Source organism: Sturnira hondurensis, unplaced genomic scaffold, assembly GCF_014824575.4.
Source record: "Sturnira hondurensis isolate 20B ecotype Veracruz unplaced genomic scaffold, ASM1482457v3 Scaffold0010942, whole genome shotgun sequence".
NCBI classification, from domain to species: domain Eukaryota; kingdom Metazoa; phylum Chordata; class Mammalia; order Chiroptera; family Phyllostomidae; genus Sturnira; species Sturnira hondurensis.
Genome location: NW_028083573.1, coordinates 79,856 through 106,006, shown reverse-complemented (window position 1 = coordinate 106,006; position 26,151 = coordinate 79,856). Strand labels below are relative to the sequence as shown.

The 26,151-nt window shown below is 40.3% G+C and overlaps 1 protein-coding gene across 2 annotated transcripts in view; it reads left to right on the top strand.

Moving 5' to 3' along the window:
• Positions 1-7,246: 7,246 nt before the first annotated feature.
• Positions 7,247-26,151, top strand: part of CDR2 (cerebellar degeneration related protein 2) — a 36,783-nt gene continuing 17,878 nt past the window's right edge. For both annotated transcript variants that reach the window (XM_037059467.1, XM_037059466.1), the window contains exons 1-2: positions 7,247-7,595; positions 18,228-18,340. In XM_037059467.1, the coding sequence (XP_036915362.1) occupies positions 7,517-7,595; positions 18,228-18,340 (192 nt within the window). In that variant the 5' untranslated portion in view covers positions 7,247-7,516. The remainder of the gene's footprint in view (positions 7,596-18,227; positions 18,341-26,151) is intronic.

The window sequence follows — 26,151 nt, the reverse complement described above, 5'->3', positions numbered from 1 at the left end:
AATTTTCTTAGAAAACTAAAATTGGACTTGCCTTTTGACCCAGCAATTCCACAGCTAGGACTGTATCCTAAGAACCCCAAAACACCAATCCCAAAGAACATATGCACCCCAATGTTCATAGCAGCACAATTTACAATAACCAAGAGCTGGAAGCAACCTAGGTGCCTGTCAGTAAAAGAATGGATCAAAAAACTATGGTACATATACACAATGGAATTTTATGCTGCAGAAAGAAAAAAGGAGCTCCTACCTTTTGCAACATCATGGATGAAACTGGAAAGCATTATGCTGAGTGAAATAAGCCAGGTGTTGAAGGACAAATACCATATGATCTCACCTTTAACAGGAAGCTAAACAACAAAACAAACAAGCAACTATAATATAACCAAAGACACTGAAATAGAGAACAGGCTGACAGTGACCAGGGGAGAGGGGAGGGAATTTCAAGGGAAATAGGGGAGGGATTTAGAGGAACATATATAAAGGATACATGGACAACAACTGAGAAGGGTGGAAATGGGAGGGAGGTGGGGTGCACGGGGGTGGGATGGGATCGGAGTAATAGACAGAAAACTGTACTTGAAAAATAATTAAATTAAAAAATTGGGGAAAAAACAAATTAAAAAATATATATCATTGTTGCTATCTAATACCACGAACCGTTTCAAAATACATTTGTGAATACCATGGGACTTCCCAAGACATGGAATATCTTAATAATAATTGTATAATTGTTCTACATGAGGAATTTTTCAGATAACCAAAGCATATCCTTTAAACTCTATAGCTTTTATGTCTTAAATAGCAATCCTTACAAATCTCTCTCTGCCCTCACTCAAAGGAACTTCGACATGGATATCCTTGACTAGAATGTCTTTCAGCTATGTGAGAAATCAACCCATTGGAGAATCACAGTGAGGAACAACTGTGGGAAAGAGAGACTCTCCTAGATGAAGGGACAGGAAGGGCTCTATCTCATTTGGGCTTGGTAAAAGGCTAATTCTGAAAGCTCACACAGATGTGAAAAAACTTCACATAATAGAAACTGAAGACAGAATTTAGCATTTCAGTTCCTAATGTTATCACAGAATATGCCCAAGCAATGGACTTGTACTTAAACGTGTCATTTTCCATGCAGATTTCTTCCTTTTGTTTAAAAAAAGAAAGAAAAATGGTTGAAATTCAATGTTTGCATACAATAGCTAATGTTTTGCAGAATTCCACTGGACACTACTTAATTTTAGTTCACAGTCCAATCCTCCTGTTGGAGGGTTGTCAATACAGAACCAGATTTAACACTTTATTCCTATTCACTCACTTGGTTTTTTTTAGGTGTTGCCAGGAACCCTAATTTGCATATAGTTATGACTATCCTTGAATATATTTTTAACCTATCTTCTAATTTATAAAAGTAAGATTTCTTCAAGAGCTCAGACATGCTTATCTTGTGGCCAGGGAAAGGTATTTATGACATTATTATCTTCCCAACTCTGAAGTGTGCAACAGAAAAGGAATAATGAGGTGACAGCCTTTAGGTAAAGTCAAAGAGAAGGAATAGAAGCCAGCCCTTCATTTTAGTATAAAGTACCGCATTCAGTAGTACAGACTTGCATTGGAAAATTTATTTTTCTTTTCTCCCAACAGACTGTATAACTTTGGCCCAAATGACATATCGAAGATGGATATAGGCAAGAACACATTCTGGTTCTTGCTCTGATTAACATCCCCTCTTAAATCTGGCCTCTTGTCTTACTTTTCCAGTGATTTGATTCACCTGACTAGAAAACAGGAAAAGGTTGATCAAGCTAGATATAAGTATAGATTCATCTGCCTTTTAATCTTGATGATAGCTTTAAGAGAATACCATGACTTTCCTGTTTCATTCCTGCCTTACTGGGACATCGGCCAGGTCTCCACATGCTACTGAATCAGAAAACAGACAAATATTTAGATAACTTGACAGCTGTAACTTGCTTGAATAAGCCTTGGGAAATAAGCATACACTGTACTCTGTATTGCCCACTTTTTTAAAGAATGGAGGGAAAATTTGAAGTGGGGAGAGGGCATTGGGCCCAAATGATCAAATATCTAAATCCCTGAGCTTCACTTTGCATTGGGTAGATGTAAGAATGATTCCAATGCTATGGGAAGTAGGGCTCTCTAATTATCAAAAGGGGTTATTAAACCCAGATGCAGCCCCACCCAGTGTGGCTCAGTTGGTTAGGCATTGTCCCGTTATGCGAAAGTTCCCTGTTTCAATTCCTGGTCAGAGCACATGCCTGGGTTGCAATTTCAGTCCCCAGATGGGATGTATATGAGAGGAAACTGATAGATGTTTCTCTCTCTCTTTTTTCTCTTCCCTTCTCCTCTCTCTAAAAATAAATAAAATCTTTTTTAAAAACCCATATGCAAATTATGCATTTTCTGCAGACTGAATGAAGAATATTTTGCTCCTATGTGCACTAATGTTCTTACAATGGTTGTAGATTCTGTAGCAATGAGAAAATACAAATCTTAATTATTTTTTGTCATTAAACAGCGTCAAACACTTGACATACACTAGTACTATTATGTGGATGTCAGCTAACATTTTTTGCTTTCAGGATAAATTTTCAAATTTGTAAAAGCTAAATACTGAATACCTCACTCTTGGGTGTTACATATATAAGTGAGAAGAAAGATTGAGGTTGGAGGTTACTGGATTACTACAAGGGCTAAAAAGAAGGGAATCAAAAAAAAAAATCCAAGATACAAATTTGGCCCACCAAAATCTAGACACTCTTCCTTAGTTTCATTCCAGGCATGCTAAAACAAGAAGCATGCCACACCCTATCAACTGATCTATCATTAAGTCAGAAGGCAGGTGTTTTGATACTCAGAATTTTGTAAAGGAACATAAGTTGAGATCAATTTTTTAAAAAACAATTTAAGTACCCATCATGTCTAAAACATGTGAGTCTAAGATTTTAATAATATTACGAGAACTTCCAGCCAAGACAGAGGCATAGGTGGAAACACTGTACCTCCTTGCACAACCAAGTTTATAAACAACAAATATTTAAAAAAACAGAACGCAACCAAAACAAAAAGAAAATTAAACTGTAGCGAAGTCCAACAACAACGAACCATTCATCCAGACCGGTAAGAGGGACAGAGTCAGCAGCTGGCAGGAGTGGGGTCGCAGAGTGGGGTCTCGCAGGAAAAAGCAGCAGGACCCACCCAGGCGGGCCAGCAGCAGCAGTTGGCAGATCCCGGGTGTGGGGTGGCAACAGGCAGACCCAGTTGAGGGCATAAGGCAGCTGGCTAACCACAGTCACATATTTGCGTGCAGATAAACCAGGCAGAGGAGAGAGCAGTGGGACAGACCACGCAACCCAAGGACCCAGTGCTGGGACATAAAGCCTAAAAGCGCCAATTGGAAAAACTTTCGGAGGTTGAGGTGCCGGGAGAGGCTCCCAGGCTCACAGAGAGTTCATTGGAGAGACCCACAGGATTCTGGAGGGCGCACAAGCCCACCCAACTGGGAACTAGCACCAGAAGGGCCCAATTTGCCTGTGGGAAGTGGCAGAGGGGACCAAAATCCGAGAGTGCAGAAAAAAATGCCATTTCCCCACTCTGACCCTGCCCCCACATACAGTGTCACAACCCAGCGACCAGGGTTGCCTCACCCTGGTGAACACCTAAGGCTTCACCCCTCATACATAACAAGCACAAACAGACCAAAACATTATGGCTCAAGAAGAAGAACAGCTCAAAGCCCCAGAGTCAATAGTTCTAAGCGACCAAGAGATAGCCAACCTATCAGACGCACAGTTCAAAATACTGGTGATCAGGATGCTCACAGAACTGATTGATTTTAGTCACAAATTAGATGAAAAAATGAAGGCTTCATTAAGTGAAATGAAGCAAAATGCACAAGGAACCAATAGTGATGGGAAAGACACTGGGACTAAAATCAATTGAGTGGACCAGAAGGAAGGAAAAAAACTATCAAACAGAAAACAAGAAACAGAAGAAATGAAGAAATAAGAATTCAAAAAAATGAGGAGAGGCTTAGGAGCCTCCAGGACATCTTTAAATGTTCCAACATCTGAATTATAGGGGTACCAGAAGGAGAAGAGGAACAGCCACGAGTGGAAAACTTATTTGAACAAATAATAAAGGAGAACTTCCCCTATCTGGCAAAGGCAATAGACTTCCAGGAAGTCCAGGAAACTCGCAGAGTCCCAAAGAAGGTGGACCCAAGGAGGAACACACCAAGGCACATCATAATTACATTAGCCAAGATTAAAATGAAGGAGAGAATCCTAGAAGCAGCAAGAGATAAGGGGACAGTCACCTACAAAGGAGTTCCCATCAGACTGTCAGCTGATTTCTCAGAAGAGACCTTGCAGGCAGGAAGAGGCTGCAAAAAAGTATTTCAAGTCATGAAATCCAAAGACCTATATCCAAGATGACTCTATCCAGCAAAGCTTTCATTTAGAATGGAAGGGCAGATAAAGTGCTTCTCAGATAAGGTCAAGTTCAAGGAATTCATCATCACCAAGCCCTTATTATATGAAATGTTAAAAGGACTTACCTAAGAAGAAGATAAAAAATATGAAAAGTGAAAGGACAGCAAACTCAGTTATTAACAACCACACCTAAAACAAAAGTAAACTAAGAGGACAGCTAGATCAGGTGCAGAACCATAGAAATGGAGATCACATGGAGGGTTAGCAACAGGGGAGTGAGAGGAGGAGAAGAGGGGAGAAGGTACAGAGAATAAGTAGCATAGATGGTAGGTAGAAAATAGACAGGAGGGAGGGCAAGAACAGTATGGGAAATACAGAATCTAAATAACTTGTGACACATGGACATGAACTAAAAGCGGATAATAGGGGCAGTGCGTGTGCAAGGTGAAGGGGAATGAAGGGGGGAAATGGGATGATTGTAATGGCATAATCAATAAAACATATAAAATAATAATATTACAAAAACTCTACAACCTGAACTTCTCTTTGTTTATATAGTTGAGAGGAAGAAGTAAAATCTTCCTATTTAAACCTGCAAAAGAACTATCAGTACTTCGCTTTGATTATTGTCATCCTAGGCAATACTTATTTCTGTAAGTATCTAACTGAAAATCACCAGTTACAATTTTTTAAACTACCACTGCTATCCAAAGACTCCCCTTACCTGATTTTACCATAGCAACAAACCACAGAACAAGAATATTTTATCTTTGCATCCAAGGACAAAGGATTTCTGGTTCTTCTTTACCACAAAGAGTTTATGTTTTAATATCCTCACTTGAAGCTATTTTTATTGATTTTAGAGAGAGAGGAAGGGAGCAACAGAGAAACATCAGTGGATTACCTCCCATACATGCCCTGATCAGAGATTGAACCCACAGCCTAGGTACGTGCCCCAACGAGACATTGAACCCACCACATTTTGGCGCATGGGAGGATGTTCCAATCAACTGAGTTACCAAGCCAGGGATATGAAAGAGTTTAAAAGTAGCAAAATAGTGCCATGATTAGGCTAGGCAGGGGCACTAAATACCATCAGGGTTGTTATTCCCCAACCTACTACTGAACCAAATATTTACGTTGCTGAAGAGGTTACTCATGACTACTTGCAGGCTATAACTAAGTAGTCTCCAAAAGAATGTTGGTGACCCCTCCAAGGCAGGGCTTTTAGCATTGAAAGTTAACATCTTTTTTTAATGCAGTTTTTGTCCAAGCTTTTCCAAGTTTTTGTCCAAGGAAAAAGCAAGCAAAACTTTCCCTCAAAAGCATCCTTTAAAAAGAACTCACTAATATCAAAAGGCAGAAAGCATGGCTTTTTAAAAAATGTATTGACTTGAGAGAGAGATCAATTTGTTGTTACATTTATTTATGCATTTATTGGTTGCTTCTTCGGTGCCTTGAGCCAGGATGTAACCTGCAACCTTGGTGCATTGAACCACACTCTAAACAACTGAACTACCTTGCTAGGGAGTGACTTTTTTTTTTTGGTCCTTCAAACTATCAATAATTTTCATTCTCCAGATGTTTCTTTCTGAAAGAGAATGTTAAAAGAATGTTTCAATACACTTTTCCTTTTGATTTGGGGTCAAAATGAGCTATTTGCCATGATGAAAAAGCCAGCCCTTTCAATCTTGGAAGGTCAGATTCATGATTCTAGCCCTTCAGCTTCCACAAATCAAGATCAGCAAATCCTACATCCAACCATCTCTCTTTCCAAAGAGTTTTATCTGTAGTAACTTTGAAATTAAGATGGTTTTATTTTCTTTTGACTCTGGACTAGTATCTCTACCGCAGTATTGACAATAGAGCAGCAACGACTTTATATGGGACCTAGCTTTCTTACTTTTTAACCTAGCAAAAGTAGATTAGTAATAAGTTGCCTTTCAGGATACCTAGATTCAGAAGAAAGGAATTTGTGAATATACCATACCGCTTTTATTATGATTACTACCTTCTAACACCATTATTCCTTCTACATGTATTTGTTGGCATTCTGCCCTAAAAGAGAGCACTGCATTCTCTTCTCTCCAGGGGCAATGCCATGATTGCATAGGCTTAACTTGGGGCCTCTGAACCTTTTAAAAGCCAAATGCAAAGTTGCTTACAATTTTTTTCTGAGATAGTTTTGACTGCATCCCCTCCGCCCCCAGGTTCTCAAGAAGGTCCGGGGCCTCGCCGTTTTAACGGGAGTGAGTACAATTCCCAGATGTCAAGGAGAATACGTGTGGCAGCCCTAAACTCCCGACCCACCTTAACTATCCCCCATCAAGGAGAGAGAATCTGGAAGTCAAAAAGACCAAAAGGCCTACACGCAGAGGAAGACCTCAGGTTCCCGGCACCCTCTGCACTCCCGCCTGCAAGTCGGACGCCCCACGACAACAGCCAGGATCTGGATCCGCGGATCCCCGCCTTCCTGCCCACGAAGCTTGACAGTTGGCTGGCTGTCCTCCAGCTCTGACAACCACCGCGGAAGCGCCAACTCCAAACGCGGTCAATCCAGCTTCCTCTTACAACGCAACGCGGAGAAGGGGGCGGGGCTCGGGCCTCACCCTTCGCTTTTCCCCGCCTCTTTATTTCCTCCAGAGTTTCCATTGGCTGATTGCCCTCGAAACTGGGAGACACACAACCCTGAAGTGAGATGTGATTGGACGATCTGGCTGCCGCTCGACCGGCGGCCCGCTCTGGATTGGCCAAGGGATCGCCGGGGGTTTGAATAGCGGCCCGGTAGGGGAGGGTTCTGCAGAAGTGCCACGTTGGGTCCTGCTGCGGCTGGAGAAACCGACTCCAAGAGCCGGCTGGGGCAGTCTGGCCTGATTGCTGTCCGTTGGGCTGTTGGGAGGTTCGAGGCAAGCTGGCAGGCGGCTCTGGACAGGCGACGTGGCGGAGTGTCCCTCCCGAGGGAGAGTCTGGCGGAGGGCGGAGGGGCTGGTGGAGCGACCGGGACAGTGGCTGAAGAGGGACGGAGGCGGTGGGGGCCGCTGTCCCCGGGAGAACCGGCCGAGATGCTGGCGGAAAACCTGGTGGAGGAGTTCGAGATGAAGGAGGACGAGTCGTGGTACGACCACCAGGGCCTCCAGCAAGGTGAGGCGGCGGGCGGCGGGTGGGTGGCTTGCCGGTGAGGCTTAGAGCGGTGAATGACAGATTGCGTTTGCTTGCGACCCTAGGACGCCAGGTGCTGGGGAGGGCCCGGCTCACCTGGCGTGGGGGCGGGCTGCACCTGCCCATCCCTCCGCGGGAGGCTTTGCGCTGGCCCGGGCGGCGGCGCGGTTGTTACCATCACCACTAGCGTGTGTGGACCCCTAGCTCCGCTTCCGATACCATCTGCCGCGCTTCCCGGGTCAGTCGTCCCCACAATCCTCCAGGCTCTAAACACCGTGCTTCTCTAGGTGGGATCTGCGCTGGTGGTATGGGTGGTGGTGCTCTGTGCAGGATATATGCCAAGCCCTGGGCACACAGGAGATCCGCACAATAACTCAATGGGGGCGGGAGGGTAACTTTGTTGTTGTTAGCCCCATTTTCCAAGTGAGCAAAGTGGAGAGGCGGCGGCAGAGCGACCAAGTAAGTGACTTCCCTGGAGTTAAGAAAGGGAGCACGAACAGAATGAGGCGTCACAGTCGCTGTCCAAACCCTCTCTTCGTTGACACTGGCACACAGCGTCTTCAGTGACATGTTAGACTGTTGCGGGAAGAATTGTTTAGGCACACAGTTCACCAGCCGTGAAATGTCTTGAGGGCATTTTTCCCTCTGCCTCTTCCCTCACTCTGAACCGTAGCTTGGTTAAAAACTTGCTGATGATGTGTCTCCAGATGGGAACCTTAGACAGACTTCAATTTGGAGACAGGTCCCCTGCTTTTGCATATTAATGGCAGGTACCTGCTATTGGGGGACGCTTTTTGTGTGCCAGGCACTGACTGGCCCTCAACACCTGTGTCATTTAATCCTCCCAACAGTTATGGAGGTAGAAGTAGATAGTGCTATTGGGGGAGCTGGGATTCCACTCCAAACTACAGAACAAACTTTCTTAACCACTGCCTTATAAATCCTCAGAAATTTTTTCGGTCTTCCTTTTCTGCAATTCTGCATATATCAACTTTTTCAACTTTAACTTGCACTGAAGATTAACATTTCCTTTATGTAAATGAAGTGTTAACCATTATAACCATTGATAACCATTGTAACCATTAACCATGATAACCATTGAACTTGGTGGAGGGAGGGAATGTAGGGTTGAATGACTCACTTAGTGAAGGAAGATAAAACAAATCTTAGTGAAGGAAGATAAAACACCCCCCCTTTGGGGGAAGGTAAGGTGAGTTCTTAAATCAATATGCTGTGGACAGAACAGTCACTTAAACCAAAGTAGTTCACCGTTATACTTATGTAGTAGAAGGTATTTAACGGCTGCTGTACAGTAATGGCTATTATGTTCTCTCTGTCCACAAGACAAATTTGCCCTACATTTTAACAAGCTTGTTTCCAGAATTCCCCATAAGGGTGGGGAATTGATGGCCTAGTTTGATACTTTCTCTAGGATTAATGTGACAACCATTGTGCAATTGCAACATTTCCTTATAATAAAGTAAGAGGTTTGTATAATAAAAGTTAAATATTTTTATTCCTTGCCTTTTAAGAAGCATAGATCTCTACAGGTTTGTTTTCTTGGTTTGTTTTGTTTTGAATCTAGCATAATATGTAGCACACAATAGAGGCTCAATTTTAGTATTTATTGGACTGAACTGAGGCACTCATCCAGGATTACTGTTTTCATAGCTCTCTTCCATCAGGTACCTTAGTACACACTGCACTTTCTCCGGTGGGAGGTTGCTAGGAACAGCCATTTGTAATATGTCATCCCTACTTGAGAATCAAATGCAACTTGTTAGGGTTATATGTAGAACTCTTTAGCCTCTGATCAGAAGGAAGTCATCAGGTGTTCAAGTTAATGAAACCTTAAAGAACACAGATCTGAACCTCCTTAATGCTAGTTTGCATTTGGATTTTCTTCTATGCTTCTCAAAGCACTTTTACATCTGTTAACACAGTGGGCTTTGACATAACCCTGTGTGTCATAACCAAGCTTGTGGGGTAGGAATAGATTGAAATTCCAATGATCGTAACTTATGAATATGCCTGTCCTGTTAAACATATTGATAAGCAAATGTAGTGGGATTTTATCAAGTACAGACATCTATCTGTTCATCTGTTAATATCCTCACTTTGGGAAGACCCTGTTTTATCACACTTCACTTCAGTGCACTACACAGCTGTTTTGTTTTTTAAAGGAAGGCAAGACTTTCCACCAGCAAAAAGATTATGACTCGCTTTATTGGGATACCTGCTTTATTATAGTGGTCTGGAACCAAACTCATAACATCTTTGAGATCTGCCTGTATTAATGTTACTGAACTAAGCTTTATTCAGTGAGAGCTACCAAAACAACTTTTCAATATCCTGTTCTCAAAGTCATAGAACTATAAGGTCTTTTTTTTTTTTTTTAGCAATGGAAGCATTATTTAGGTAGATTGATTTTTTTGTATCAAAGTTTGCTGGGGCATTCTTTTTTAAATTAAAGTTGCTGACAAATACTGAACCTCAGAAGGCTCTGGTCTACTATTCATACCTACTTAGAAACATGTAAAGTTGTGTACAGGCAAGAGAAAACCCTTTGCTTTTACAAAACACTTTGATGAAGAGATTGTCTTTTGTCAGAGGGCTGAGTTGGCGCAGAAGAATACTGATGATGGTCTCTGTGGGTATGATCCTTTCTGGGACAGCAGGAGCCTTCTGTACAGGTAATGGCAGCGCTTGCTTTGAAATGTGCCCCTGAGAGCAAGGTGAAAAGACTTCAGAGACTGGATTTTCTTTTAGATCAGCTGCTATTATAATTTGCTGAGTTGTGCAAGCTTAAAATAAGGATTCAGGTTTCCATTGCATGGATCAGCAAATGAAGTCTTAGTTTAAAGGAATCCTAACATTCCTGCTTCTTTTCAAGATGAGTACATTTTCCTAGTGAGTAACTAACTTTCTGAATCACTGTTTGGAGGGTCATTAAAACTGACATCATTGTTTTTCTTGATGTTTATATTCAAGTTTTTTGCTTTCCCAATTATAGTAACATTGGCAACAGGAGTTACACAGAAACATCACCATATCACACACTTGAATTTGTAAGAGGAAAAGCTTTCAGCCTTAATAATACTGAATTATGGCTATAGACCACAGCTAACATGGGAATATATTGTCCTCATAGTTTTGAAAAAACTGAGGAAAATAAGAAAAATATAATAGCAGTGGAATCTAAAGTTTTCCAAATTCTGGAAGATAACCCTTCTAAAAATTCACTCTGGCTGCTGGAGCTAATTTTTTTTCTGCCTAGGCACAGGGCTAAGTGGAGTGTCTGTTTAAAGCTAATAGTGTACAGTGTTAAAATGGATTATCACTTGCAAAGGCTGATTAGTGAAAGAATATTAAACATGAAGGTATTGCTAGGTTCTGGTTCTCAAGCCCATAGTAAATCTGTAGTATTTTTAGTGATGCCTAGGCCAGTTCAATAGGATTTAGAAAAGACAACCTCTTAATGAAATCCCTTATTGGAAAATAGATGAATAGGTACATAGGGCTTCAAAACTGTTTTGTTTCCTTTTCTTTTGTGCCTTACTTAAAAACAATAATAAAGAACATTCAGTACTCTCCCATTCCCCCCACTAATTATTTAGAAAACCTTCTTGGGCTTACTGCCAGCTTTTGGCTCCATTTGGTTGTGGAAGCCATATACTACATGACAGGAAATGAACTTTTTTTAAAGACCAAAAAAGGACCCTTGTCTTAAGATAGTAAGATGAAGTAATATCTTCTTATACAGTGTGACTTCACAGGCACTTTCTTGTAGTTGAAAATTATCTTGTTAGACTTCTATCCTAAATAGCCTATGAAATATGTAGGAGACTGAGGCCTGAGGCTTGAGGTTACTGAGCAAGGTTCAGCTTTGTTTAACTGGAAATAAGGGCTGAAAGAGGACAAGTCCCAAGTTCTTTCTGTTTGCTGTTGACTGGAAGAATGCTTTACTTGGCATCCCTCTTTCTGAAGCAGCAGGAGAGCTGTTCCTGGCTGTGTATGAAGTAGCACAGGTGGTTCCATAACAGAATGGAAGTAGGTAAGGGTGGTCTGAAGTTAGTCTTGATTCAGATTTTGACTGCTAGTTAAAACCATCAGCCCTGGCTGGTGTAGCTCAGTGGATTGAGCTTGGGCCCGCGAACCACACAATCGCGGTTCGATTCCCAGTCAGGGCACATGCCTGGGTTGCAGGCCAGTTCCCAGCAGGGGACACATAAGAAGCAACCATACATTGATATTTCTCTCCTTCTCTCCTTCCTTTCCTCTCTAAAGATAAATAAATAAAATCTTTAAAAAAAACATCTTTGGTGAGTCTCTGGTCATTCACAGTGATGAATTACTCAACTTCAAAACAAACCAGATGAGATTTAAGTAATGTCTGGGTCGTGTTTGTAGGCTTTGTCTTTAATATGGTGTAGTGGCTTCTATGTGGCACTGTGTATACACATTACATACATTATGAGTACAAAATAATTATTTCTGGAACATCTTTAGCTGTACATAGTTCCATTTTCACTTAGTGGAAACAAGGTATTAACCTACCTAGGGTTGTATGTACTTTGTTTGACAGAGCAGGCAGTAAAAGCCAGGTAGTTCAACTCTAGTTTCTCATTGCCATCTGTGAAAACAAGCAAAAAGATTAAGTACCTCAACTAGGGAAATCAGTACTCTCTACCTTAGAGAAATGTGTTGACACCCCTGTCAATAGTCATAAAGCTGTGTAGATATGGATAATAAAGTAGAGAATGGTGATGAGAGTGAGAGTTAGAACCTGATGACAGGAGTCTCTGTTTTACCTGTGTCTTGTATAGCCTTGATCAGGTCAGTTAGCACCTTTGTGCTTAAAGTTGTCTCATTTGAAAAACTGGGCTAAATACCTTGAAAACATATAAAGACGAGTGTCTCTTACATGATTTGAGCTGTTTGTAAAGGTTCTATATCTTTTGAATACAAGATGTTATTTCATAGACTTGTTATCTGGAGTCTTTAGTACATTAATAGGCATTATTAATATTTAAATCATGAGGGAATGTATTTTAACACCTGTCTACCCACAGTACACTGATTTACTTCAAATGGGAGTAAAATATTTAGTATGAGCTGGAGTGGTCTATGGTCAATTTTGCTACTCTGTTTTTTTCCTAATAAGGGAAAACCAACTAAGTAGAATACTAATTATACACTGAAATGAATAGCACCACTGACAAAATGTATTGCTTTTCTGTTACCACTTATTTAGGCTGAGTTTTAATATTGGTAGTAATGAATAGATGTAAACTTTATTTGCCAATTTCTAAAAAAAAATTAAGTTTAAAGGTCATATAGTGAGGGTTCCCTGTTTTTATAACAAATATTTCTTCATGATAAATATTTGTACGACATTAAGTAAAATTACTTCCCATATACTTAGAAGAAAAGCCAAACTTTCTTTACCATGGCCTATAAAATCTTCTTATGATACAAACCCTGCCTACTTCTCCAATTTCATCCCATCCCATACTCTTCCCCAATGTTTCTATCACCAGCTTTTGGTCAAGTTGTAGGATATGCCAAGTTCTCTCCTATTGTAGTACCTCTGGCTTTTACATGGTGAGATCCTTTTCCTTCAAGCTTTAGCTAAATGTCTTCTCAGCGTGATTTTCCTTGTGACTACCCTTTCCAAAGTAGCTCCTTTATTTATTATCACCAAATTCATTTTTTCCTTTTTTATCTCACACTACATCCAATTGAGTTAACACATCCTTTTAGCTCTACTTTCAAAATATATCCAGAATCTATTCCTTCTCTATTCCTCTATCTATTCCTATTCCTTCCCTCCATCTCCACCGCCCTAGTCCAAGCCACCATCATCTCTTACCCAGATGATTTCAATATCCATTTGTCACCTTGCTTTTGCCTTTGTCCCTTTCTATCTGTTTACACAGCAGCCAGAATGATCCTGTCACCGAGTTACATTTCACTCAGTATAACCCAAAATCTTGACCTCCTTAGTTGGGTCCTACACAAGCTGGTCAATCTTGGAGCCATCTGACTTGTCTCCTACTTCCCCCATCGTCCCCCATCGTCCCCAACTCCCTCCACACACACACACACACACACACACACACACACACACATATACACTTTGCTCCAGCCTCATTGAGCCCTTATTAGCTCTAGTGATGCTTCCTCCTAGGGTCTTTACATCCATTTTGCCTCTGCCTGGAATGTTGGTTGCCTACAGATCTAGGTAGAGCTACATGGTCATTTATTCCATTTCTTCATATCTTAATTCTGTTATCCTCATTATTAAATTTCAACCTTCCACTCCCATACTCTTCCTATTCCCCTTCCTTGTTTTAGTTTTTCTCTTTAGCACTCCCTGCTGTCATATATTTTCTCATGCTAATTCTCCCAATAGAATATAAGCTCCATGAGGGCAGGGAATTTTTTTAGCTAAATTCGTTCTTATATCCTCAGTGTCCAGAATGGTACCTAGTGTCAAATGAACTAAAGAAATGTAGACCCATTGCTAGAAATAAATGATAAAGATTTATTCAAATGTCTTAGGGTTCACAAGTGGAAAACATAACTAGGCAATACCTAGAATGTTCTGAAGATGAAAGAAAAGCTAAGAGTTCTTAACAGTAAAAAATATATTCTTGAGAAAAATCAGTCCTGCATTCTTAGCCTTTGGATTGGTCCAAGATGGTCATCCTCTGATGAATGGTGAACTGGATAATGGATGTCAGGTGGCCTGGATATGTGAACATTGTTTCCTTAGTCCTTCACGGGATCATCAGCTGGTGAGATCCAGGCATTGACTCAGGACTGAAAAGGTCGAAAGTTTAAGTTCCCAGGCTGGTTTAAAAAGAACAGAATCCTTTTTCCTCAGTCCTCAGCCTACTTGACTGTAATGACTCCATGTTATTTCCTCACTGTGTTCCTCACTGGTATTATTGAATGTATGAATGCATATATGTATGAAGAGTGTTTATCAGTTTGTAAGCTTATCTATGTGCTTGCTGTCTGGCTTCACCATTAGTCTAGAAAACCAGGAACTTCATTCATTATATTTACCATTCTGTAGCCAAAGCTTAGCAGAGTGCCTAGCAATAAACACATTGATTGTTTGCCTTTTTATTGCAACTTAGTTTGTAAAGTACTTCATTCTGTATTATTTTATTTGATTTTACAATCATATTGTCCCTAAACAAGAATACTAAGTGTAGGACCCTTGAAAGCCCCATATTGTACTCAGTTGAGTGCATTTCCTACTATATTAAAGGACCTCTATGAAGTTTACTATGCAGATAGTGACTTCAGTTAACTATGTTAAAACTAGTATAATTTTTGGTATCATTAAATTTTTGTTTCTGGGATTGTGTACAGACAAATTCTGTCTTATGTGCATTTATGCCTAAAAAGAGAGATGAAAAATGAAGTTTAAATTAGAAATATGATTCTGTGCTACATCAGAGTATTATATGAGCTACTGATATGTGATTACCTCAAAAACTATAGCTGCTTGTCTGGTTTGCTCATCTTGAAGAAGGGCATGAGAGGAGTAGTAAAAATGAGAGACCTAGGGCAGTGTTCATATTACAGATGTATTTTTTGACATAATAATTTTTATTCCCTTTTGGAGGCCAGGGCCTATAAAAACAAACTTTGCTTTGACAGTTGCAATAATACATTAACACATTTATAGCAGCCAGATTTCTTAGGAACTTTAGAGACTATTAAATATTTGTATGTACTTTGGTCTAGGCTCTGTCCAAAAAAAGTACATGATCAAGATATGAATGAATTTAGTTCATTAGCAAATAATTATAATCATAGAAGTCACGATGCTGAATGATCATTCCTGGACTAATGAGTACATCTCCATGAAATACATCAGTCTTCTTCATGTCTCACAGGTAGGAGTGCATAAGACAGCAAATTTCAAGTAGAGGGCCCTAGTTCAACTGGATCTTAAGTAAGACTCAGGTTTCCTACTGGGCCATTCCATCTCCCTCAGGGCTCTGACTATTGGTTTCCTGGACATCTCCCTTCATTTCAATTAGTTTAGCTTTCATATGTTCCTCTAATTTGTGACTATAATCAACCAGTTCTGTGAGCATCCTGATAAACAGTGTCTTGAACTGTGCTTCTGAGAGGCTGGCAATTTCTCAGTCGCTTAGAGTTATTGGCTCTGGGACTTTGAGTTCTTCTTGCGCCATCTTTTGGTCTGTTCATGCCTGTTACATATCAGGATCAGAGCCCTAGGTGTTCACCAGAGCAGGGCAACTCAGTGGCTGGGTTGTGACGCTGTATGTGTGGATGGGGTCAACGAGGAGCAATGGCATCCTGTCTGCCGCCTCCCGCTGCAGCCCCCACAGGTGCAGCAGCTGCAACCGTCACTGGGGCCCGCGTGTTTCGTCCCACTGCACATGAGTGCGCCACCGCCGTTAGCCCTCCACTGGGTTCGCCCCCTGGGGCCTGCGTGGTCCGTCTCACTGTGCGCCAATGTGCGACCACGGTCAGTCTGCCCCACACCCTGACTGGGTCTGGGCTACCTGCATGCCTAGGTCTGGGGATCTTTTCTGCCCAACCCTGCTCTGCTGCTGGCTCCGCCCCTCTTACCGTTGAACGGGTTCATTGTCGTCAGACTTCCATATAATTCAATTTTCTGTTCTTTGGCTGTGTCTTTGTTCTCCAAACCTTTGTTGTATTCAAACTTGGTTGTGGGAGAAGGCACAGTGTTTCCACCTATCCCTCCATCTTGGCAGAACTGTTTTTCTTTTAGATGTGGTTTTTAATGTGAGTGTTGCTGTCATTTTACTGTATATGTTTTTTGTCTTCTTTTTCTTAGATAAGTCCCTTTAACATTTCATATAATAAGTTCTTGGTGATGATGAAATCCTTTGACTTGATCTTATCTGGGAAGCACTTTATTTGCCCTTCCATTCTAAATGAAAGCTTTGCTGGATGAAGTCATCTTGGATGTAAGTCCTTGCCTGTCATGTCTTGGAATACTTCTTTCCAGCCCCTTCTTGCCTGAAAGTTTATTTTCATATCAGCTGACAGTTTTGTGGGAACTCCTTTGTAGATAACTGTCTTCTTTTCTCTTGCTGCTTCTAGGATTCTCTCCTTCATTTTAATCTTGGCTAATGTAATGATGATGTGCCTTGGTGTGTTCCTCCTTGGGTCCAACTTCTTTGGGACTCTCTGAGCTTTCTGGATTTCCTGGAAGTCTATTGCTTTTGCCAGATTGGGGAAGTTCTCCTTTATTATTTGTTCAGATAACTTTTGCACTTGTTGCTCTTCCTTTTCTGTTATGCCTATAATTCAAATGTTGGAACGTTTCAAGATGTCCTGGAGGTTCCTAAGCCTCTCTTCATTTTTTTTGAATTCTTGTTTCTTCCTTCTTTTCTGGTGGAATGTTTCTTTCTTCCTTCTATTCCACTGCATTGATTTTTGTCCCAGTTTTCTTCCCATCACTGTTGGTTCCCTGTGCATTTTGCTTCATTTCACTTAGTGAAGCCTTCATGTTTTCATCTAATTTGCCACCAAATTCAACCAATTCTGTGAGCATCCTGATCATCAGTGCTTTGAACTGTGCATCTGATAGGTTGTCTATCTCTTTGTCCCTTAGTTGTATCTGCTATGGAGCTTTGGTCTGTTCTTTTATTTGGACCATTTTTTTTTTTTGTCTCAGGGCACCTCTTACTTGTGAGGGGTGGAGCCTTAGGTGTTCAACCAGGCAGGGCAAGCTAGTTGCAGAGTTGTGATGCTATAGGTGGGGCTGGGATATGAGAGGGGACAATGGTGCTTGCTCCACTCTCTGTCAGATTTCAGTCCCTTCCGCTGCTTCCCTCAAGCAAACTGGGCTTTTCTGATGCTGATTCCCATGTGGATGTGCTTGTGTACATTCTAGGACCTCGTGGGTCTCTCCAATGAACTCTCCTGTGAGGTTGGTAGTCTCTCCCCGCACCTCAACCCCCCCAGGTGTTTTCAATTGGTGTTTTGAGGCTTTATTTCCCCACACTGGGACCTTAGGTTCTGTGATATGTCTCGCTCCCCAGTTTCACCTGCCTGGTTTATCTGCACTTGAATGTGGGACTGCCAGGTCAGCCAGCCACCTTGAGCGCCATGCCCTGCTTCATAATTGCCACCTTGCTGGGTCTGCCTGTTGCCATCCCGCATTGGGGGCCTGCCAGCCACTGGCTGCATGCCCAGGGTCCACCCGCTGCTGTCTTGAGTACCTGGGGTTTGTCAGCTTCTGCCTTGCGCATCCCGGTGCCACCACTTTTTTTGCCGCAACTCCCCTCCACCCAGCTTCCCAACTCCGCCCCTCCTACAGGTATGGATGAATGTGTCTATTTTAACTCCTTGGTTGTTGGACTTCCATATAGTTCAATTTTCTGTCAGTTCTGGTTGTTATTTTGTTTCTAAATTGTTGTTGTTCTTATTTTGGTTGTGCGAGGAGGCACAGTGTGTTTACCTATGTCTCCATCTTAGCCAGAAGTGACTTAAACTTTCTGTGTTGGGTTGGGTCTTGGTTCATTTATATTTTAAGGACCAGTTTACATAAAATGTTGAAGTGAAATCATTTGCATTCTTCACTTGTTCTAGATCTCCAACTTGCTGCTGAGCTTGGGAAGACATTACTGGATCGGAACACAGAGTTGGAGGATTCTCTTCAGCAGATGTATACAACCAATCATGAGCAGTTACAGGAAATTGAGGTAATTTACTCAATGGAAGAGTTACACTTGGACGTGTGGCATGTTGCTGCTGTTAAACCAATCTATTCTGCTGCAGTGACACTTGCAATTAAGATAATGTTTAATTTCTAGCACAGACTTCATTGAGAAGAAAAACCATCAGAAAGGGCAGAGAGGTTGATTATGATCCAGTATTTGCCAGTCTGTGAAACAAAATAAAGCTGTGAATATTATACTTAGTTTTTACTGTTTTATTTTTAAAATTAATTATGCAAAGAGGTATAAGAAAGTAAATACAATGAATACCTGTGTATCCACCATCCACCTTAAGAAAAAAACTACTCATACTGTTGAAACTTCTTGCTTGCATCTACCCTCTCTTCTGCCCCAACTCCTATCCCTGCCCCAAATGACACAGTAGAATCAGCTCATGTCCATGAAAAAATGTAAAAGACCTTAGAAGAGTAATAAGAACTTACCAAGCTCTGATTATATCAATATACTGAACCCCGTGCTGGAAATTCAAACCAGTAGTATTCAAACAGTCCTTACTTCCAAGTAATCAAAGTTACACAAATTTCAGTTTCTCAATACAAATAAACCTATTATCAAAAGTAAAATAAATTTATAATCTCAATATCCTTAATTTTATATCATAGCACATATAATAATCTTTTCCTTCATTAGGATTATGAATATAGACACTAATGTGACTGAAACAAACTTTTATAATTCTAGGAAGGTACATCTTGTAATGATATTGAAATCATCAGCTACCACTTTTATAATAGCATATATTCAACATCAAAAGAGCATGGGACATGCTATACATGAAATGAATTTAATTACTTTCACAGTTTCACAGAAATCAAAAAATGAAAAAAAAAACAGGTGTTTTTAACATATTAACTAGCCAAATGTCACACATGGTTAAGTAACTCATTTCTACTTTGGCTCATAGACTGTTTTTCAGGTCATTGGAAGATTTCACACAGAGGTCCTAGTATGTAAACATGAATCCATTATATACTGTGATATATATTTACTTGTATTTGGATTTTCATAGTCTCAATACATTGGATTGATGTTTCTTTTTATCCTCACTTGAGGGCATGTTTCTTGATTTGAGAAAAAGAGAGGAAGTGCAGGAGGTGGATAGAGGGAAAGAGAAAGAAACATCAGTGTGACAGAGAAACATCGACAGGTTGCCTGCCATATGTGCCCCAGGGGTGGAACCTCTAATCTAGGCATGTGCCCTGACCAGTAATTGAACCTGCAACCTTTCAGTTTACAGGACAATGCTCCAACCACTGAGCCACCCTGGCCAGGGTGGATTGATGTTTTTTTTATGAAAGTACCTATAAATCATTATATCTGAATACTATTACTGGTATTTTGGCAAATCTCCCAAGTATAGATGGAAAGTAGTCCAAGTATTTGCATAATTAATAGAATGATGCCTATTTGTTCCTATAGGAGATCACAAACAATAGTTTTATGATCCAAGTAATTTGTCTCTCTACCTTTGTTTTCTGTGACGTTGAGGATGATTAAACAGATAAAACATGATTGACATTCCAAAGGTCTTTTGATTCTCCAAATCTACAAATAACACTCCATCATCTAATGTCTTCTATGAGATATTGCAAAGTGTAATGAAAATGAAGTATCTGGTTTAGATCTTAATGATTAAATAGATATAAAATTAAGTACATGTATGAGCTATTCAAGTAAATTTAGCCTATAGTACTTCCAAAAACATTTTCATGAATCTCTTTTCTTTTTCTTAAAAAATATTTCAATTGCAATTCACATACAATATTGTATTAGTTACAAGTATACGGTGTAGTGATTAGTCATTTATATAATTTAACAAAGACATCACTAATAAGTCCATTACCCACCAGACAACATATGTAGTTATTACAATATTATTTTTGAAGTATATTTTGATTACGCTATTACAGTCATCCCATTCTTTTCTTTCTCCTCTTTATGCCCCTCTGCCTGTTACCCCCATTCCCTCCAGCATTCCCTCCCCTCTTAGTTCATAGTTCATGTCCCTGGGTCATATATATAAGTTCTTTGGCTTCTCCATTACCTATACTATTCTTACCCTCCTTCTTTCTATTTTGTACCTACCATTTACACTTCTTATTTCCTGTACCTTTTCCCCCATTCTCCCCCCATCCCCTCCCCACTGATAATCTTCCGAGTTATCAATCTCTCTAATTCTGTTTCTGTTCTAGTTTGCTTAGTGTTTGTTTTTCAAGATTTTATTTATTTATTTTTAGAGAGAGAAAGGGGAAGGAAGGGAGAAAGAGTGGAGAGAAACATCAGATTCTCTCACACCCCAGCCGGGGACCTGGCCTGCAGCCCAGGCACGTGCCCTGACTGGGAATCAAACCAGCAACCTTTTGGTTCTCAAGCTGGCGCTTAATCCACTGAGCTACACCAGCCAAGGCATGTTTTTTTTTTTTTTTTGAGGTTCAGCTGTTGATAGTTGTGAGTTTGTTGTCATTTTACTGTTTATATATTTCATCTTCTTTTAGATAAGTGTCTTTAACATTTCATATAATAAGGGCTTGGTGATGATGAACTCCTTTAACTTTACCTTATGTGGAAAGCACTCTATCTGCCCTTCCATTCTAAATGATAGCTTTGCTGGATAGAGTAATTTTGGATGTAGGTCCTTGCCTTTTATGACTCGGAATACTTCTTTTCAGCCCCTTCTTGCCTTAAGGGTTTTTTTGGGAAATCAGCTGATAGTCTTCTGGGAACTCCTTTGTCAATAACTCTCTTCTTTTCTCTTGCTGCTTTTAAGAGTCTCTCCTGTTTAATCTTGGGTAATGTAATTATGCTGTGGTTTGTTACCTCCATTCCCACTGGCTGAAAGTTTTTATCTAAATAGATGCTGGATTTTATCAAATGCTATTTCTGCATCTATTGATACTATAATATGATTTTTTATTCTTCAGTTTATTTATATGGTGTATAATGTTAATTGACTTACAGATATTGTATTGGGTTGGCCAAAAAGTTCATTATTTTTTTCTATAAAATAAAAAAACACATTCATCATTTTCCCAATAACTTTATTGATTTGGATATCTTGAGTATGTCATCTATCTCCCACTATTGGCTTCTAGTGGGTAGAGGCCAGAGGTGTTGCTAAATATCTTTTAATGCATCAGACAGTCCCACAGCAAAGAATTACTTGGCCAAGAAGTCAATAGTACCAAGAAACTTCGCAAACCACTTTTGAAACATTTGATCAGTCACAGCACCTTCTCCACTCACTGCACAAGTCTTTTGTGTGTGTGTGTCTTACCTTTCTTGAAATAACAAACATAATGCACTGAAAATGTTGCGTATCTTCTTCCATCTTAAATATTAAAATAGCTACATAAAAATTCATCAATTTTGATGAGGGATTTTTTTAAGTGCATGCCGATTTGACAGTTGTCACAATACAATCTAACAATGTTTCAAATGAAGTTAAAGTGCTTACTTAAGCACTACTGGAGCCATTGTACAGAAAAAAATAAATGAACATTTTGGCCAATGCAATACCAATGTTGCATCCCAAGGATAAAGCTCATGTGATTGTGGTGTTTGATTTTTTTTTTTTGTTTTAGTGTATTGCTGAACTCATTTACTAATATTTTTGTTAAGGATTTTTGTGTGTATATTCATCAGAGGTATTGGCCTATAGTTTTCTTCTTTTGTAATGTCTTCATCTGGTTTTGGAGTCAGAGTAATCCTGGCTTCTTAAAGTAAGCTTGGGAGCCTTCCTTCCTCTTCAGTGTTTTGAAATGGTTTGAGAAGAATAGGTAAATTTTTGTGTATTTGGTAAAATTCACCTGTGTAGGCATCTGGTTCAGGGCTTTTGTTTGATAGAAGTGTTTTGATTGGAGATTTGGTTTCATTAGTTGTTATCAATTTGTTTGGATTTTCTGTTTCTTCTTGATTTAGTCTTAGATGATTGCATGTTTCTAGAAACATATCTATTTCTTCTAAGTTGTCCATTATATTGGCAATAATTATTCATAGTATTTTTTAATAATTTTTTGTATTTCAGTGTGGACTGTCAGTTTTCTTTCATTTCTGGTTTTATTTATTTGGGTCCTTGTCTTTTTTTTCTTTTTTAAAAGTTTATCAATTCCTACTCACTTTGGCTTTGTTCTTTTTCTAGTTTTTAAGGTATATGGTTAGCTTGCTTTTTTGAGACTTATCTTGTTTTTTGAGGTAGGTCTGTGTTGCTATGAATTTTGCTCTGCTTTGGCTGTGTCCTGTATATTTCGGTGGTTGTGTTTTCATTTTCATTTGTCTCAAGGTATCCTTTTATTTCTTCTTGATCTCATTATTAACCCATTCATTGTTAAGTAGTATGTTATGTTGCCTTCATGTGTTGGTGTATTTTTCAGTTTTTTCCTTGTAATTGATTTCCAGTTTCATACCATTGTGATAGAAGATGCTTGATATTATTTCAATCTTTTAAAATTTATTGAGCCTTGCTTTGTGACTTAACATGTTCTATCCTAGAAAATGTTCTATGTACTCTTGAAAAGATATATATTCTCCTGCTTTGGGGTGAAATGTTCTAAAAATATCAGTTAAATTCATCTGCTTTAATATGTCATTAAGGGCTGCTGTTACCTTGTTGAGTTTCTGTCTGAATGATCTATCCATGGAAGGCAATGGGGTGTTAAAATCCCCTAGTTTTACTGTTACTGTCCATCGCTCCCTTTGTGTCCATCAATATTTGCTTTATGTATTTAGTTGCTTGTACGTTGGTACATAAACATTTACAAGGGTTATATCCTCTTGTTATATTGGTGCCTTTTTCCTTATGAAATGTTGTTCTTATTCTCTTGTTATAGCCTCTGTTTTAAAGTCTATTTGTCTGATATTAATATTGCTATCCTGGGTTTTTTTTTCCATTTACATAAAATATCTTTTTCCATTCCTTTACTTGCAGTCGTGTCTTTCGAGCTGAAGTTGTTCTCTTCTAGGTAACACATGTAATGGTCATGTTTTCTTATCAATTCAACCACCCTATGTCTTTTGATTTTAGCATTTAATCCATTTACAGTGAAAGGGATTGTCCACAGGTACATGATTATTGCAATTTTATTGTTCATGTTTTTTATCTTTTCTTCGTCTTAAAGAAGTTCCTTTAACAGTTCTTATAATATTCCTTTGGTGGTGATAAACTCCTTTAGCTTTTTCTTTTCTGGGAGCTCATTGTCTCTCCTTTAATTCTAAAGTATAGCTTTTCTAGGTGGAGTAGTCTTGGCTGTAGGACATTGCTTTTCTCCAGTTTCACTATTTTGTGCCAATCCTTTCTGGCCTGCAAAGTTTCTGTTGAGAAATCAGCTGACAGTCTTATGGGAGTCCCTTGTATATAACTAACTGCTTTTCTCTTGCTGTTTTTAAGATTCTCTCTCTGTCTTTAATCTTTGCCAATTTGATTATGATGTGTCTTGGTGTGGACCTCTTTGGGTTCATCTTTTTGGCTATCTCTGTGCTTCCTGGGCTTTCATGTATGTTTTCTTCACCAGGTTAGTAAAGTGTTTCACCATTATATCTTCAAATAGGTTCTCAGTCCCTTGCTCTCTCTTTTCCTTCTGGTACCAGTATGATGTGAATATTGTTATGTTTGATATTGTCCCAGAAGTCCCTAAACTATCCTCATCTTTAAAAAAAATTTTTTCCTGTTCCAATTTTGTGTCTTCCACTATTTTGTCTTCCAAATTGCTGATTTGATCTCCTGCTTCATCTAATATATTATTGATTCCTTCTAGTATGTTCTTCATTCCAGATATTATATTCTTTATTTCTAACTCATCCTTTTTTATGGTTTCTATCACTGAGATTATCTGTTCTTCCCCTAAGTTCACTGAAAATCCCTATAACCAGCATTTTGAACTCTGTATCTGGTAGATTGCTTCTTTCCATTTTGATTAGTTCTTTTTCTGGAGTTTTGTCCTGTTCTTTCATTTTGGACATGCTTCTTTGTCTCCCCATTTTGGTGTTTGTTTCTATGTGTAGATTGATCTGCCACATCTCCCATTTTGGCAGGGTAACCTTACCTAGTGTCTTGTGAGGGCCAGTGGCACAGTCTTCCTGGTTGCCTGAATCTGGTGCTCCAGGAGTGTGCCTTGTGTGAGTTGTGTTGTAATTGAACCTCGACTGCTGTTAGCACTTCAGTGGGTGGGACTGACCCTCAGGCTGACTGGCTGTGAGGACTCACTATGGGTATAGTGGATGAGCTATTGTGTGGGGGCTGACCACCCCCCAGAGGGGGATTTGCTGTATCTGGGCTCTGGTGCCTGCTGAATCTACCCTCTGGGTCTATCATTTGTGGAGAAATCAGTTGGTGCCCTGCTGTGTTCTGAAGCTAGCCACTAGTGTGCTGGTTCTGGGGCCTCTTGGGTGGACTTTCACTGTAGGCCCAGGTCAGCCACTGCCTGTGTTTAGCCTGGACAAACCTGATTGGAGATACAAAATGATCTGCAGTAGTTAGCTGCCTGTGCTGATTTTTGGAGGCTCCTGAGAGATGCTCATTTGTGAACTAAGGCCAGCTGCCACTTGTACCAGGCTCAGGGCTGCCTAGCCAAAAGTACAGGGCACACTGAGGTCAGCCACTGCTTGTTTGGTTTTGTGAACCTTTGAGAGATTTTAGGAAAGTCCACAGCACAGTCCAAGGCTAGTTGCTTGTGAGAAACCACTGCTGAAAGAGGCTCAGGCTGGACACACAACTTGGGTGGAGTGGGTTCTCAGGGAATCACCATTTATATCCTTCATTTGTATTTGGGGTGGCGTGAGCGGTGCTAGCCAGATTGGAGACTCAGATTTTGTGCCTGCCCCCCAGCTCTATAGGTGGAGGACTCAACAAAAGAACAATGGCCTCTGCCAGCACTTCTGTCTTGGAAAAAGCTGCCCCTCCAAAGTCTTCACCCCGAAGCCAGACCATTCAGTTCCTCCTTATATGTCCTGGTGCTTTTTTAACTGTTATCCCTTCTCTGGAGCTGAAGGGCAAGTGTTTATGAGTGAGTCTGTGCTCTGCCCTTTAAGAGTACAGGTTGGGCCCTGGCTGGTGTAGCTCAGTGGATTGAGCTCAGGCCTGCAAACCAGAGGATCGAGGTACAATTCCCAGTCAGGGCACATGTCTGGGTTGCGGGCCAGTTCCCAGCAGGGGACCCATGAGAGGCAACCATACATTGATATTTCTCTCCCTTTCTCCTTCCTTTCCCCTCTAAAGATAAATAAACAAATGAATAAATATTTTTTAGAAAGAGTACAGGTTGGTTTCCAGGAGCCCTTCATTTCACCTGGATGGAAGCCTTGCCAATTTTCACAGCCAGCTATTGTGGGGACTCCTGGCACTGGTGCTCCAGGCTGAGGAGCCTGGTATGGGGATAGGACCCCTTGTTCCTCAGGAGGGACCTCCACAGGTGAGATATCTCTCTTGATTCTAGCCACCACATGTGGGTGTGGGACCAATCTGTTTTGAGTCTTGATGTGGCTTATTTATATCCTTAGTAATAGGCAGTCTCCTTGGCTAGTCTTCAGATGGTTCTCAAGGGTGGTGGTTCTATAACTTACTTGTAATTTATGTGGCTGTGGGAGAAAGTGATCACAGTATTTTCTGAATCTCTCTTTTCTATAATAGAGCATATGGTACACTGGATCATAGATCCAAGTGTTCAACAGTCTACAATTTATCCAAAGCTGGTTTGGGGGGGGGTTTTCAGGGTGGGGATAAGAACAACACTGTTCTAGATTTCTTCTCTGCCATTACAGTTGGCATTCTTCTTTCCTTCTTT